The sequence below is a fragment of the Orbicella faveolata genome, unplaced genomic scaffold (genome assembly GCF_042242905.1).
Source record: "Orbicella faveolata isolate gen_17 unplaced genomic scaffold, um_ofav_v1 contig_3, whole genome shotgun sequence".
NCBI classification, from domain to species: domain Eukaryota; kingdom Metazoa; phylum Cnidaria; class Anthozoa; order Scleractinia; family Merulinidae; genus Orbicella; species Orbicella faveolata.
Window position 1 is genome coordinate 9,728,729 of NW_028301558.1, and position 13,357 is coordinate 9,742,085.

Consider the following 13,357-nt stretch of genomic DNA (forward strand, 5'->3'; position numbering starts at 1 on the left):
CTCTTGGATACCCTAGATTATGGTCGCAAAGGCTTGGGTTCTTGTATGCTGTCTTCAGCAAGATGTCCATGATCATATTCAGAGCAAGAAAACATGGAAATTGAAGTGTTATCCATTGATGAATAGGGAAGAAAACTATATGGGTAGCTTAAAAGATAGATGACTTTAGTGTACACGTAACCTGCACTAGCTTTCACTGTATTAAGCTGTAGAAAAAATAATTAGCAACTATGCCATGAGTGCAAATGCTTGTTTTATTAAAAACACCCAAGGAATTGCGATATTTGAGCTCCCTGCCTGTTCTTCGCTGACACTTATACCTAAGGTACCATATTTGTGTTTCATGGTATATTAGCCCATTTCCCACAATGGCTAAGCCAATTAAAACTCTGGAATTGCATTAACCAATAATCCAGTTTTAAATATAATTATTATAGCAGAAAATTATTTCAAACCCTAACAAACCTCTTGTATGGTCTCCCGCAGGATAAGATCAGGAAGATCCTCCAGTACTATTGGGGGAGGATTCTTTGCCAGGTCATCATGAGACCAGTAGTGCTTTGCCACGGGAGAGAGTCCATAAACACCAGGCCCTCCATATAATATGGAGTGACCAATTATCTTGCCAATGGCGGTATATGCTCCCATCTGCTGCCCAATCTGGTTGTGTATGGGAAGTAAATGGTCAAGCTCTCCTTCAAAGAACAAAATGGGTCTCCCTTCACCATGAATTCCTTCTTCACCAACTCCTCCTTCACCTTCAAACCGCACCCTGGGTGGTACTCTCAAGTTCTTTCGGGGGTCTTTATACAAACCCAAAATATCATTTTTGAGCTCTTCATTTCCTTCCATTCTGCTGACAAAGAAACGCTCTCTTGGTTTATCCCTTTGCATGTTGCTTCTCTGAAAATCTTCTAAGGCATCCATGGGACTGAAAGTCTGGGTATAAGTTCTCATCTTTTCTGGTGTTGTTTTTGATGTGAATGCTGGAGTCGAAAGATCAGCGTCGCTGTCGTGGTCCTCATAACCTAAAAAATTGTAATACAGCAAGAGAGATAAAAATTACTATAATGAAAACAGTCATCACGACAATGAGTAATCATGTCTAAGCTGGCTGCCTACTGTGAATTTTGACTTCAAAAAATTAGGTATTTTGGTTCAAATGGCCCTTTATAGAAGGGGTTGCTAACCGAATTTGCTTGCTCAGGTGAGTTCAGCTGTATGTAAATAAGTTTTCCTGTAGCTGGATAAATCTCAATACTCACTATTAGGGATTATTTTCTGTTCCTTTTTTCTTAATTTTCTAAAAGAAATTTTGTAAAGACCGAGCCGGAAGTTATGTTACACGTAAGAGTGAACCGGAAGTTATGTTACACGTGCGGGGCGATTGACAGTTCAAAAATAAAAGTCCCTGGATTTTGGGGAGAAGCGCTTATGCCATCAGAAAAAAAAAATTGTGTGGATGTTTTGCACTTTTTACGGGAATTTCAATGGGAAATCTTGACTTTGTTGGAATTAATTTGGAGTGGAAAATTTATGAACCCAAGGAGAAACACTCACCGTTTACCATGTCTGGTATTTCAAGAAATAATCCTAACAACTCCTGTGCAGCAAGGTTGACATCTCCATTGTTATTGAACAATGATTGAGAGATCTGCTGCAAAGTTGCATCTGGACATAACTCCCTCAACATGTCAGTACTGCTGCCTACATCGCCAGTTGATAATGCAGAAATGGTGGATGGACACTGAGTCAGACCATATTTACAATCTCTTCATTCTAATGATTGGCACAGGAAGAAATTAAGTCAACATTAATAAATATTGTCTATAATAGCTGCAAGATACTTTCCCATCATTTTCCAGCCCTTTACACCTAGATGGGTCAGTACTACCACTCTTTATTGGTTGCTGATACAATAATAGTATGAAACAAATACCCAATCAAGGATAACCAACTTGTGATCATTTTCAGATAAGAGGTCACCATAACAACAGCTGAGTTATGATAGGTTATTGAGTTATTATCAGCATGCCATGTTACAACTTTTTAGCAAAGTATTAAAAATTTTATTCAGATTGAGGACATTCCCAGAGATTTCAATAATTTCATTTACTTTTCAGCCACAGACCTTTTTACCTTTTTTTACATAATAAAAATTATATGGCAGCTTTTGATAAATGGGTTCATGAGCCCATGTTAACTACAATATTAATTTCTTCCAATCACACCTTTCCTCTTCAGATTGTTCTCTGCATCTATCTACTGCTGGACCTTCAGATACTACTGGTGCCTAATAAAATAATGTAAATAATAACAATGACAAAAACCATAACAATTATGACAATAAGTAAATTGATTTAAACAGTTGATTAATAACTATAGTATCAGTACTGAAACAAATACACCAACCAAAATAAATTAAAAAAATAACAATTTTTTTATACACTGAAACCTGTGATCAGTGATTGAGTCATTGCTTAAGTAAATCCCTGAGCTTATTTAGAATCACCTTTCTCAAAGCAGGGAGTGCTGATGTTCCATCTCTGGAAGAAAAGTATATTTCATGAATGTTACACTTTGAAATCTAGCATACACTGCAGGTGCTATATAACTATGCTGTAAAACGCAAGAACAGCTGGCTACTTTTTGACTATTTGAGGATAATCACTTAAGCTGGAATAATTAACTTTCCGCATCAGAGCATCATCATAGTTTGGAGAATTCAGTTCTCAAATAATGAATTAATTATCAACTAATGCTCCTGTTAAGTTAATGTTTTGTGAGTGGCTGACCTCTGCTTGTACGGGATGAACACAATCCTGGAAATCTTCTCCTGAAAATCAATAAAACTTTTGGTTTCCAAAGCAGAGTATAATGCTTGTTAGTATATACCACACAAGTGAATAGTGCTTTCCGCACAGGCTGACTGGTTAACTCGGAGTGATTAGCAAAGCACTATCTGAGCAGCCGAAGAGAAACAAAATGGCTTTGCCCGTCACTTTGTGTACCGAAAGTAATGTGAATATTTACCGAACCGCAAAGTGGAGAGGTAAATATCCACCACGATTCACCTCCACTTCGGTGAATACTTGTTTATTATAATACAATAAACAGGATATTTCTTTCAACCATGCTGAAGAAAATAACGGATAATGCAAATTAAAAAATTGCTCCCTCTTATTGGCACCCCTTCAGAATTTCAATGCTAGAAAGGACTAGGTTAGGATATAATTATAAGGGGTATAGAAACAAATATAAGCTCGTGGTACAAAAAGTGTAAATTCCAAAAGTACTTTTTACACCAGTTAATTTTGAGCTTTTAATCACTTAAAACTGCTTAAAATACCGATGCTCAAAACGTCGCTAGCGTACAACGCTTGTATCGCTATAATCTGAAAACGATAAGGGAAACAGCCGCATACAGACGTTCAGTGATACTTGGGCATTTTTATAAGCTTAACTGTTTCTATCAAAATACAAACAGGAGAAAAATTATGTTCCATACATGACCGAACTTGAAGCTAGCACCTCTAGCTCAGATTTAGAAATTATCTGCAATAAAAACACAGCGCCAAAAGCGGAAACTCTTTACCCGGGTAGTTTCTAGGGGCGCTTTACGATTACCTGAATTCCATAGAGGCTGACATCTTTGGAGCTTCCACGTGCCATGGCGGCAGCTGTCGGTCTAGCGCGTCGCTTTCGCAAGGCTCCGCGCCTTGGGGACTGCTTTCCGTTTTCTCCAGGTGACTTACAACTTCTCACAGGAGGGACTGTGTCTTGAACATCAAGTTTTCTTCTTCTGCCATGTTTTTTTTTTGCTTCTGCTATAAATTTTATGTAAATATATGCCAGCACTACCCAACTTTCCCGCTCTTGTGTGAATCATGGAATGAGTTGAAACCACTTCAAACCGGTTTGCACCCTGGGAACTTTGTGCCTGAATGCATTCTGGGAAATATTATTTCTTATGATGAACCGCTGACCCGATAAAAGTGCTCCAATGAAATGAAATCGATCCAAAAGAATGATATGATCCAATAACATAAAGTCCGATCCAATAACATGAAGTCAGATCCAATAACATGAAGTCCGATCCAATGGCATGAAGTTCGATCCAATGGCATGAAGTTCGATCCAATGGCATGAAGTTCGATCCAATGGCATGAAGTCCGATCCAATGGCATGAAGTCCGATCCAATGGCATGAAGTTCGATCCAATGACATGAAAAATATGGTCCGATAGAATGACATACGATCCAATGACATGAAAAATATTGTCGGATAGAACGATGTTTGATCCAATGACATAGCATCGATGATCCAATGGCATGAAATGTGATTCAATGGCATTTTTGTCCCAATTCCCCCTCCATATGTTTTTCTCATTTTTATTCTGTAAGAGCATTGAGATCTTTTAATGTAATACGCTAGACATAAATTATTATTATTAATTATTATTATTATTACAATATTCACTAGACTTTATTATCACTAGCGTAAACGCCTTGGCTACGTATGTCCAGTCCCAAACCTAAGTTGGCTAAGGCTCACTATTGTTTCTCTGCGGTCTTTTCTAAGCTCCTAACGCGCAACGCTTGTGGTTGATACTAATTTCCTTAGCGTGGGCTACAATTATTCTTTGATAATTACCGAGTATAATCCGATTACACTGATCCTAAAACCACTAACAATTGATTGCTTTAATCTGAGTCATATCTATTTAATATTCGTCACAGGATGTGGCTATAACACCCAACGCAAATTTCTGCTCGCGAAGCAATATAATTACTAAAAACGTGCTTGAACTTAAACAAACAAATCTTCTAAATATTATAATAAAAACTTGTTATGACATGCTTTGCCAGTCTCGCCTTCGCAGTTACAAGCCCCACGTTGACCCCAGATGGTTGTGTGACTACAGCATACAAGGCGGCTGAAACTCCTCTACCACTCGCGTCACCAAAACAGTGCAGGTCGATGTTGGTAATTTTCTCTCTCTCTCTGCCGTGAGAGGCCTGGGCACGGTTATGCTTGGAAGTAAACTTTCTTCCTATTGTGACAGCTGCTTGATTAGTTCTTCTGGTAGTTCTGCGCCCCTTGCTATCTTCAGTTCACAGGCCTTGCGGTAAAACAGTTTCCCACTCAGTGTTGTGGGCGAGGCGAACCCGAGGGGGTCGTAAACTTTGGCCAGCTTCATCAGGAAGTTTCTCTTGGTGGGCTGGACATGTTCTACAGGGAAATTGACTTCGATAGTGTCCTTTTCTTTATCCCATGGAACTCCAAGGAGCGCCCCCTCCCCCCTCTGGGGAACGCCTAATTGCTGTTTTGCATAGGTCTATTGCGTCTCACTGATCTGATTTGCACTCAATGCATCTAGCTCCGTGGCGTTTGAGTGCCATTTGTGAAGTGTGAATCCCCCTTGAGCAAATACTTCGGTTGAGGTCTCCTTAACTTGTTTAGCGGCCTCCACAGTAGGACCACCATTGATCAAATCGTCAACATACAAACTCTTCTCAATCTCGTTCACAGTCTCTGGGTAGGCTTTGCGACAGTTCTCTAAGTGTTGCTTTATGACTCCCCCTAGCAGGAATGGCGATGACGAAAGTCCGAACAGAGCTCTCATAAATCGCAAAGTTTCCACCCCCCTCGTCTCAATGTCAGCAATCCAGTGGAATCGCATGGCATCACGGTCCTGCATGCGGATCCTGACTTGCAAGAAGGCTTGCTTCATGTCCCCTGTTGTAAGAACTGGGTGAAATCTTGCTCGCATCAGTGCTGATCACAGTTGATTTTGAAGGGACGGACGTTAGGAAGGCAATCATTGAGCAAGGGTGCTTTGTCATACGCCCGAGCTGAAGCATCATAGACGTTACGAAGCTTCGTACTTTCAGCACTTTCTCTGATCACGGGTTTGTGTGGCATGTAAAACTCTCGTGCCACAACCTGCTCTTTGGCTGGCTCTACGATTCCCTCATCAAGTTGCTCTTTAATGATAGCATCATACTGCTCTAAAAGACCCTGATTCTCCAGTTTTCGAACGGTATTTTCCAGTCGTTTCAAACTTCCTGCCTTGTTATTGGGTAGGGGATGGTGGTTTCTTTTCCAGGGCAGACCTGTCTCGTACCAGCCCTCTGCGCTTCGAGTTAACTGCTCCTTGAACTCTTCGTACACATTTGCTTGATCACCAGTTGCTGTGTCTTGTATTCCGAGCACGTCTAGTTTGCAAAGCTGTTCGTAGTCTGCTGCTGCTGTTTGAGGTAGAAGCATACTAGAGATGTCCACTTCTTTTCCAGGTGACATAATTGTCCAGCCAAATTTCGTTAACTCTGCCACAGGCTCTCAAGGGGTTCCTATCTTTGGTCTGATCTCTGTTCTTATTTTGGCATAGTCGCTCACGCCCAGTATAATGTGAACTGGAAGTTCGGGCTTGTCATCTCGATCTGTCATCTGTATGCCTGTAAGGTGGGGGTACTTTTGGATAACTTCAGCGTAGTTTGGGTTTTCAAGTGATAACAAAGACCCACGATCCACTTTCGTGACTTCAGTTTCCAACCGGAAATTTCTGTCGAGGCTGTCAATCGTCACTCCATCAACCCCGATGGCCTTGTTGACTGATCCCAGCATCATTTCTATGCGTTTGAATTCTTCACCAAGTGGTCTGATCCGGAGATGGTCCAAAATGGCAGAGGACGCATTCGAACTGCCTGCTCCAGTGTCAAGGAGTGCACGGCATTTGATTCCATTAACCTCGACCACAACAACAGGATAAATGACCTTGCCTGTTCCATTGTCTTCTGCTGTCAAAAATCTTCTGACATTCGCGTTGTTTGTCTGGTCACAAATCGATTTGTGATGTTTGCGTTGACAGTTGCGACATCTGCGGCTTCTGCAGCTTTCAGCTCTGTGTCTGTCACTGGTGCAATTAAAGCACAATTGCTTTTGGCTGAGGATCTTTTTGCGTTCTCCAACTGCGATAACTTTGGGACAATTTGCTGAAAAGTGACCGGTCTTATCACCGTAGACACACCCATGCGTCTGTCTTCCAACATCCTGTCGGGTCTGATAGAATCTCCGGTGCAAAAACCCGTCATTCTTATCATTCTTTCCTTTTGGGATGTAGGTTGGCTCTCTCGGTTGGATCTCGCCTTCGCTCGCTTCAATTACTGGATTGATGTCCTTCCAACGCTTAAGGTTACCGTAAACCTTTGCGGGTGTCCTTAGCGAAAAAAATATTACCGCGCTGTCTTAAAGACAACCACTACAAATTATATATCAATGCAAAGGTTATAGAATGCTCTATTCGATAAAAATTGTTTTGCCTCAATTTTTTTTAATCATAAGGCGAGCGCGACCTAAAAGCGCGAAACGACCGACGTTCCATTGAGCGAAGTTATCGGGTATCAAACTCGACCGCATCAACAAAGCTACTGCATTATATCATTCACGAGGCATCAATCATCAAAACCGTGTGGGGGATTTGCGTTTTTCAAAATTGATCTCCTGCAATGGCCTTCGTCGTAAAACGTGTCGCTGTATTTTTGGACATCAAACTTGACAGAAATTTTCCAAAACAACCAATAGGAATATCGACAAACCCTCACACGGAGGCAAAACAATTTTTATCGAATAGAGCATTCTATAACCTTTGTATTGATATAATTTGTAGTGGTTGTCTTTAAGACAGCGCGGTAATATTTTTTTCGCTAAGGACACCCGCGAAGGTTTACGGTAACCTTAATCACTTGCAGTAGCTGTCTAAAATCCCACTCCTGCCACTGTTCATGGCCCCGCACTAACTCAGACTTAATCCCTTTCAGTTTGTCTAGCACAGCTCTAACATTCCCTGCAACATCACACATCTTGCCAAGCGTTTCTAAACTTTGCACGTTATACAAAAGGCGTTTGTAAAACTCCTCTACCTCCCTTGGATTTTCTCCCATGATAGTTGGCAGGCCCATGATGTTGTTAACGTACGCATTAACAATTTCCGAGGTTTTCCCATACTCTGACTGAAGGATGTTTTTGGCCCTTTCGTAACCCTCGGTACTGAACGAAGGCCCATCAATATCTGCTCTTACTTGCAGCTGGAGAAGTTCCTTTAAGTAAGCAAATTTTGTGACTGGCGCTAAATTCGTTGACTCGATTTCCACGCAGAATTTATTCCAAAATTGCAGCCATTGTTCGTATGTCCCATCGTACTTAGTAAATGATAGTTTTGGCAGCTTTGCGTGCAAACCACTCGACTCCCCTTGGTTTTCTTTTCTTAGTTCTGCAGACTTCTCGTATTTTAGCTTCATTTCCAACTTTTCGTTTTCGAATTTGAGTTGTTTTTCTCTTTCCTTTTCTAATAAAGCTTCTTCACCCTCTTTCTTAGCCAATTCCAGTTGCTGTCTCGCTTCACTTAAGTGTCTTTCCAGATATTCAATCTCCGCGTCTACGCCCTCAATTTTCGCATCTATTTCTTTACTCCAAGTACATACCTCATTCATCTACTCACCGCCTTCCAGTTTCTTTTCTTCGATTTTCCCCTTGACTACATCCACCTCCTTGGCCAGCGCCACCAGTGCCTCACGTTGCCTCTCAATAGTCGCGGTGTTTCCCTTCTCAACGATGTCTTTAGCCTTGTTTCGCTTGAATTCCAGAAGTTGAAGCTTCGTAGCAATCTCTTTAAGAAGTGTATCCATTCTCGTGGTCCCGTTAGTCCCGTCGGAGGTGCCACTTAGTGTTGGAAATCACCAGTTCACCCAACACTAGTCTCGTCTCAAATCTTTTATTCGTCACAAAGCTCACCAAAAATCTAAACCGTCACCGAACACGTTGGTTTTCTGCTCTGAATTACAGATCATTCCTTATTGTAAATGTATTCTATGTTCACGTGATCAACTTGTCGCTCAAGCTTAGTTATATTAATCTGTTTGGTTGTTGATTACTGTCACAGCCCTTGTCACGATATGAATTTCCTTTTTTGTCATGCACCTGTGAGTAGCGCAGCCATGAATCTTTAACAGGGCTTAACGTAAACTTACATTAAAATTGAACATTATTAAAAAAATGGGAGCTAATTTTAATTCCGAATTCATTGACTAATAACAGTTTCACATTTGGTTTAGTTCATGGCTTGACTAAGCTTCAAGAAATGTACTGACATCACAGTAATCTCTATGCCTTTACTAGATATGAGCAGGAACACAAAACAGAACAACACTGCTAGCCTGGATGAAATATATGTAACTGCTAAGAGGTCTTCCTTCATTGCTTCTGATTATGTTATGAAAAACATCAAATGAAAATTAAAAGTTTAACCCGCAAAAGAAGATTTTGGGTCATTGGTCGTTTAAAATAAAAAAAATATATAAAGTTTCAGTGTTTTGATTTTCCCCCTTTAAAAGAACTCCAGGTTTTAGCCTCGGGATGTTTCTCAACCCAGTTCTCTCGTCTTGTTCTCAAACTCTTTTCCCGCCAATGCTTGACTGCATCTGCAAGGTTACCAGATTGGACAAAGGGCTGCACTCTCTCAGACTTCTTTAGGCTTTGATATTTTATGGAAATACGTAGGTTGTTGTCCAGTGTCTTGGGTGTCAAGCTTGAACGCTGAATTGTTTTAGTGCGGTTCATGGCACCGAAACCTCACTCGCAAGCTGCAGTGGACAAAGGCTACGTCAACACAATTTCTGCCATCAGAAGGACGTTAGGAAACTTTTCTTTCTGTTTAGAAAAGAGAACAGAGTAAATGCCAGGTGTTATCTTGTGCTTGATGAGACTCACAAGGCTCTTAACTCCCTGCCATTCACTGCCAACACACTCAGCCCTAAATCCAGCTTTTTCCAACAGCCCTTGATACCAACTTGAAATTATCTGAAGCTGATCATATCCAAAAGATGCTAACTGTTCAGGATCTCTAGGCCAGGTGTCTGGGTTTAAAACTGACGAAGCTTTTACTAAAGGATCATTAAAGAGATAATGGAATCTTTCTGTCATGCTCTGTCCAATCTCATCTAACCTAGACTTCTTAATTTTCTCATACTGAGCTACATCATTTCCATCCCTTGTAATCTCAATTTCTTTGAACACATTCCCTTCCTCAGTTTCTTTCAAAAACGCTTGAACTCTTGGACCATTTGATTTCTTCATATTTAGGCACTGGAACTCAAATTTTCGAACTGCTGCCGTTGCAGTTGTGACTGTGAGAAATTCTGCTTGAAAAACCTTTCTTAAATGTGCTGCTTCCTCAGCAATGTCCCCCAGAAAACTGGTAAAGAGCAACCCTTTGAATGATGTCAAGAACTTCATTGAGAATGCTGCTTGTCCCTGCTTACCACTCGATCCCACGTGCATTTCTTTTGTATTCTGGCAGTGCATCATTAAAGGTCGATAGCCTTGAAACAGTACCTGCAATGCTGATTGGAGATGTAGCAACCACCTAGTCTCAAAAACAGTTGGTTTAGAGATTTGGTCATCTAGCGCTTCTACTAACTCTTTGAGTTCTCTGAGAGCCTTGGCACTGTAATGGTATTCCTGATATAGGCTTCGAAGAACATCACATACTTTTACAAACTCTGGCTAGTCTTCTAAGCACTTGACAACTGTTGTGTATTCGCAAATACGGAGGACAAATAAAAGACTAAACCAAGATGGCGGAACACTCTTTATTCAACTGAACGCGCGGACCTCGTGGGAGGCCAAATATGGAAAACAGATCACGTGACAAACAGGGAGCCCAACCGGGAAAACCTAACAACAACTGCTAATTCGAGCTTGTGTGCTTACACCAAAACCCCATAAACTCTTTATTATCATGCCTCAACAAGCCAACAACTCTGTTCTTCTCGCTTGTCATTGCTGCGCAGTCATCAGTTCCTAAACCTGTAATTTTCTGCTTCCAGGTGACTGAATCAATGTTGGTGACTTTTTGGAAACAAGAATCCACTGCCTCTAAATACCCTTTTCCAGTTCCAGCCTTAGGTTCTTGAATACCAAGATACATTGTCACTGGTCTTCCGGTGGACTTTTCTAAGTAGTGTACATACATGATTGCTTCTTCGATGACTCCATGATCCGTACTTCCACCTATCATTACGGAGAAAAAGGGGCACTCCTTCAATTTGTCAGCAAGATTGTCTTTCATAGCAGAACTAATGTGATCAATAAATTCCGTACATGCAGATCGATTTAAGTAAGTTTCGCCAAGCTCCACGCCATTCAACTTTCGCAGGGCACAGAGACTCTCGCAGTCATCTAATGGCCTTTCTAGGGCTGCAATGTGGAATGCTCTTTTAAACTTCTTCTCCATCTTTTCGTCATCCTTTTGATTTAGTTGCTGACAGCACTTGTACATTTCGGTGGTCTTCCTATTGTTAATCGCCCTTTCCGCTCCAAGACATTTTTTTGGACCCTGACTCGCCTGTTGCACTTGTGACTTTATTACATTTGTGACCAAACCTTATTACACTTGTGACTTTATTACATACGTGACCAGTTATTACACTTGTGCCTTCTACAGCCTCGACCTGGTTTTAAGAGGCCAGTAAGGGACGGTACCTCTTTAAGGGTGACTTTCTTGTGGTGAGAAAAATCCGAAATGAGTGAAATACATTTATTGATTTTATCAAGAGGTATATGGGAGGTTTGATAGTATTTCCAATTTCCAAAAGAAACAAGAAATTCTACTTCCAAACTTTAGTTCTGCAAAGGAAGGCAAGCAAAGACAAAAAAAAAATAATGAGTAAGTCAATGACCGACTGAGCTTTGTTTGAGCCAGAAGAAAGTGGCTATGAAGTAAAAAAATAATTGTTGTTGATTTGAAAGGCTTTTCAAAGTAAAGAAGAATGGCGTTTCCCTTTTTGGAATATCTTTTTTCGTTTTAGAGATATTCACGTTTTTGTATTATAAGTGGTGACGTCATAGGTGGTTCCACTAAAACAGTTCAACACTCAATCAAGAATATCTCTAGAAATATTAAAGCAGTGTTCTTTAAACTTGGCTCCAGAAATGTACATCACAAAAGAAACAAAATGACACCCGTTGTGCCGTCGCCATGACAACAGTTATGCCACTGGTCCTGTTTTAATTAAAACTAACTGTAGTGTGTTGTCGAATAGGTTTATTCTGCTTTTTCATACACACCGCGTGGATGTGTGTGCTTTCTAGATTTGCATAATGTGCTATCCTACTTAAATATGCGTACACAAAATATAATATACAATAGGTGCTTATTTTCACGTGCCAAAATGTTACATTCCTTCTCTTAAAAAACTATGTTAGTTGAAATGAAAACAAACAAAAACAAAATATTCATTCGGGCCAATGTCTCAGGTACACGTATCTTGTATATACGTTGACAATGAATAAAATTAGAATATATAGCGATTTTCTGTCTAGTGTTCATGTATCATGCTAATAATAACTACTAAAGCAAGCGTGAGAGATTAAGTCTCTCCGGTGCTCGGATTTCACATCCCGCGCGAGATTTTCTTGGTCCTTTCTCGGCTTCTGTTAAGGTGAGACATTGTCGGTTGGCGCTTGAGGGCCGTATAATCAAATTGCCACTCGATGGGTTGTTTGCTGAATTGCCTGCTGTGGTGGACTCTCGTGGATTGGCGCTTGAAGATTGTGCAGTCATACTTCCTTGAGGAATGCAACTCGACAAGTTGTTTGCTAAGTTGTTGGAAGCATTATTTGGTCTAAGATGGATTCTATTTCTTCGTAGTTGAGCACCAGTTCTAGTTTCTATAAGACACGAGCGAGGTATCTCTCCCTGATCTATGACTCTAGCAGGATTCCATGTCTTTCTCACGGGGTCTTGTACATAGATGGCTTGGTCCCTGTGTAGTTCAGGGAGTTCTTTGGTGTGCCTGTTGTAATAGTAGCATTGATTGTCTTGTCTCGCTTTAAGCCAATTTCTAACTTCTTCTTGGTTCTTTGATGGCTGGATCTTACCAGGAAGTGTGGATTTGAATACTCGGCCATTCAGTAATTCAGCCGGTGATGGTGTATTGGAACTCAGGGGCGTTGTTCGTAGAGCCAACAGGGCTAGATCTATGTCTTCTTTTGTTTCTCTGCATTTTAGGATCGTCTTCTTAACCGTTTGGACTTGGCGTTCAACGAACCCATGGCCACGTGGGTAATGGGGAGATGATGTCACAATTGCAAAACCATGTTGGCTTGCCAACTGTTGGAACTCGCCGGATATAAACTGAGTACGGTTGTCGCATTGAAGAGATTCTGGGATTCCATTTTCTGCGAATAGCATTTTCATCTCATTGACAACGGCTCCGGTTGTGAGGTTGTGAAGCTTCTTGACAAATGGGAACTTGGAATAGTAGTCGACAACTATGAGGAACCACGACTGTTGGAC

At 40.9% G+C, this 13,357-nt stretch overlaps 2 protein-coding genes and 2 pseudogenes across 2 annotated transcripts; all 4 read right to left on the reverse strand.

Annotated features, from left to right (window-relative positions):
• Nucleotides 1–17: 17 nt before the first annotated feature.
• On the reverse strand, nt 18–1,693 carry LOC149106304 (uncharacterized). The gene is made up of 3 exons (XM_089297347.1): nt 1,561–1,693; nt 466–1,028; nt 18–206 (listed from the first exon to the last, which is right to left on the reverse strand). The coding sequence occupies exons 1-3, from the start codon at nt 1,691–1,693 to the stop codon at nt 18–20; spliced, it is 885 nt and encodes a 294-aa protein (XP_089153473.1).
• A 3,360-nt stretch (nt 1,694–5,053) lies between these two features.
• On the reverse strand, nt 5,054–6,630 carry LOC149106305 (uncharacterized; annotated as a pseudogene).
• Nucleotides 6,631–6,632: 2 nt separating this feature from the next.
• Nucleotides 6,633–8,687, reverse strand: LOC149106306 (uncharacterized). The gene is made up of 4 exons (XM_089297348.1): nt 8,501–8,687; nt 7,737–8,458; nt 6,941–7,188; nt 6,633–6,750 (listed from the first exon to the last, which is right to left on the reverse strand). The coding sequence occupies exons 1-4, from the start codon at nt 8,685–8,687 to the stop codon at nt 6,633–6,635; spliced, it is 1,275 nt and encodes a 424-aa protein (XP_089153474.1).
• A 943-nt stretch (nt 8,688–9,630) lies between these two features.
• Nucleotides 9,631–11,338, reverse strand: LOC110065912 (zinc finger protein 862-like; annotated as a pseudogene).
• Nucleotides 11,339–13,357: the final 2,019 nt, after the last annotated feature.

Coding starts and splice junctions, on each gene's coding strand:
- LOC149106304 (XM_089297347.1), bottom strand. CDS start 1,693: ATGTTGAGGGAGTTATGTCCAGATGCAACTTTGCAGCAGATCTCTCAA. Junction 1,029..1,560: donor AATACCAGACATGGTAAACG/GTGAGTGTTTCT, acceptor ACAATTTTTTAG/GTTATGAGGACCACGACAGC. Junction 207..465: donor TGCGGGAGACCATACAAGAG/GTTTGTTAGGGT, acceptor TTTTTTCTACAG/CTTAATACAGTGAAAGCTAG.
- LOC149106306 (XM_089297348.1), bottom strand. CDS start 8,687: ATGGATACACTTCTTAAAGAGATTGCTACGAAGCTTCAACTTCTGGAA. Junction 7,189..7,736: donor AGCTACTGCAAGTGATTAAG/GTTACCGTAAAC, acceptor GGTAACCTTAAG/CGTTGGAAGGACATCAATCC. Junction 6,751..6,940: donor AAAAAGATCCTCAGCCAAAA/GCAATTGTGCTT, acceptor GTTGTGGTCGAG/GTTAATGGAATCAAATGCCG.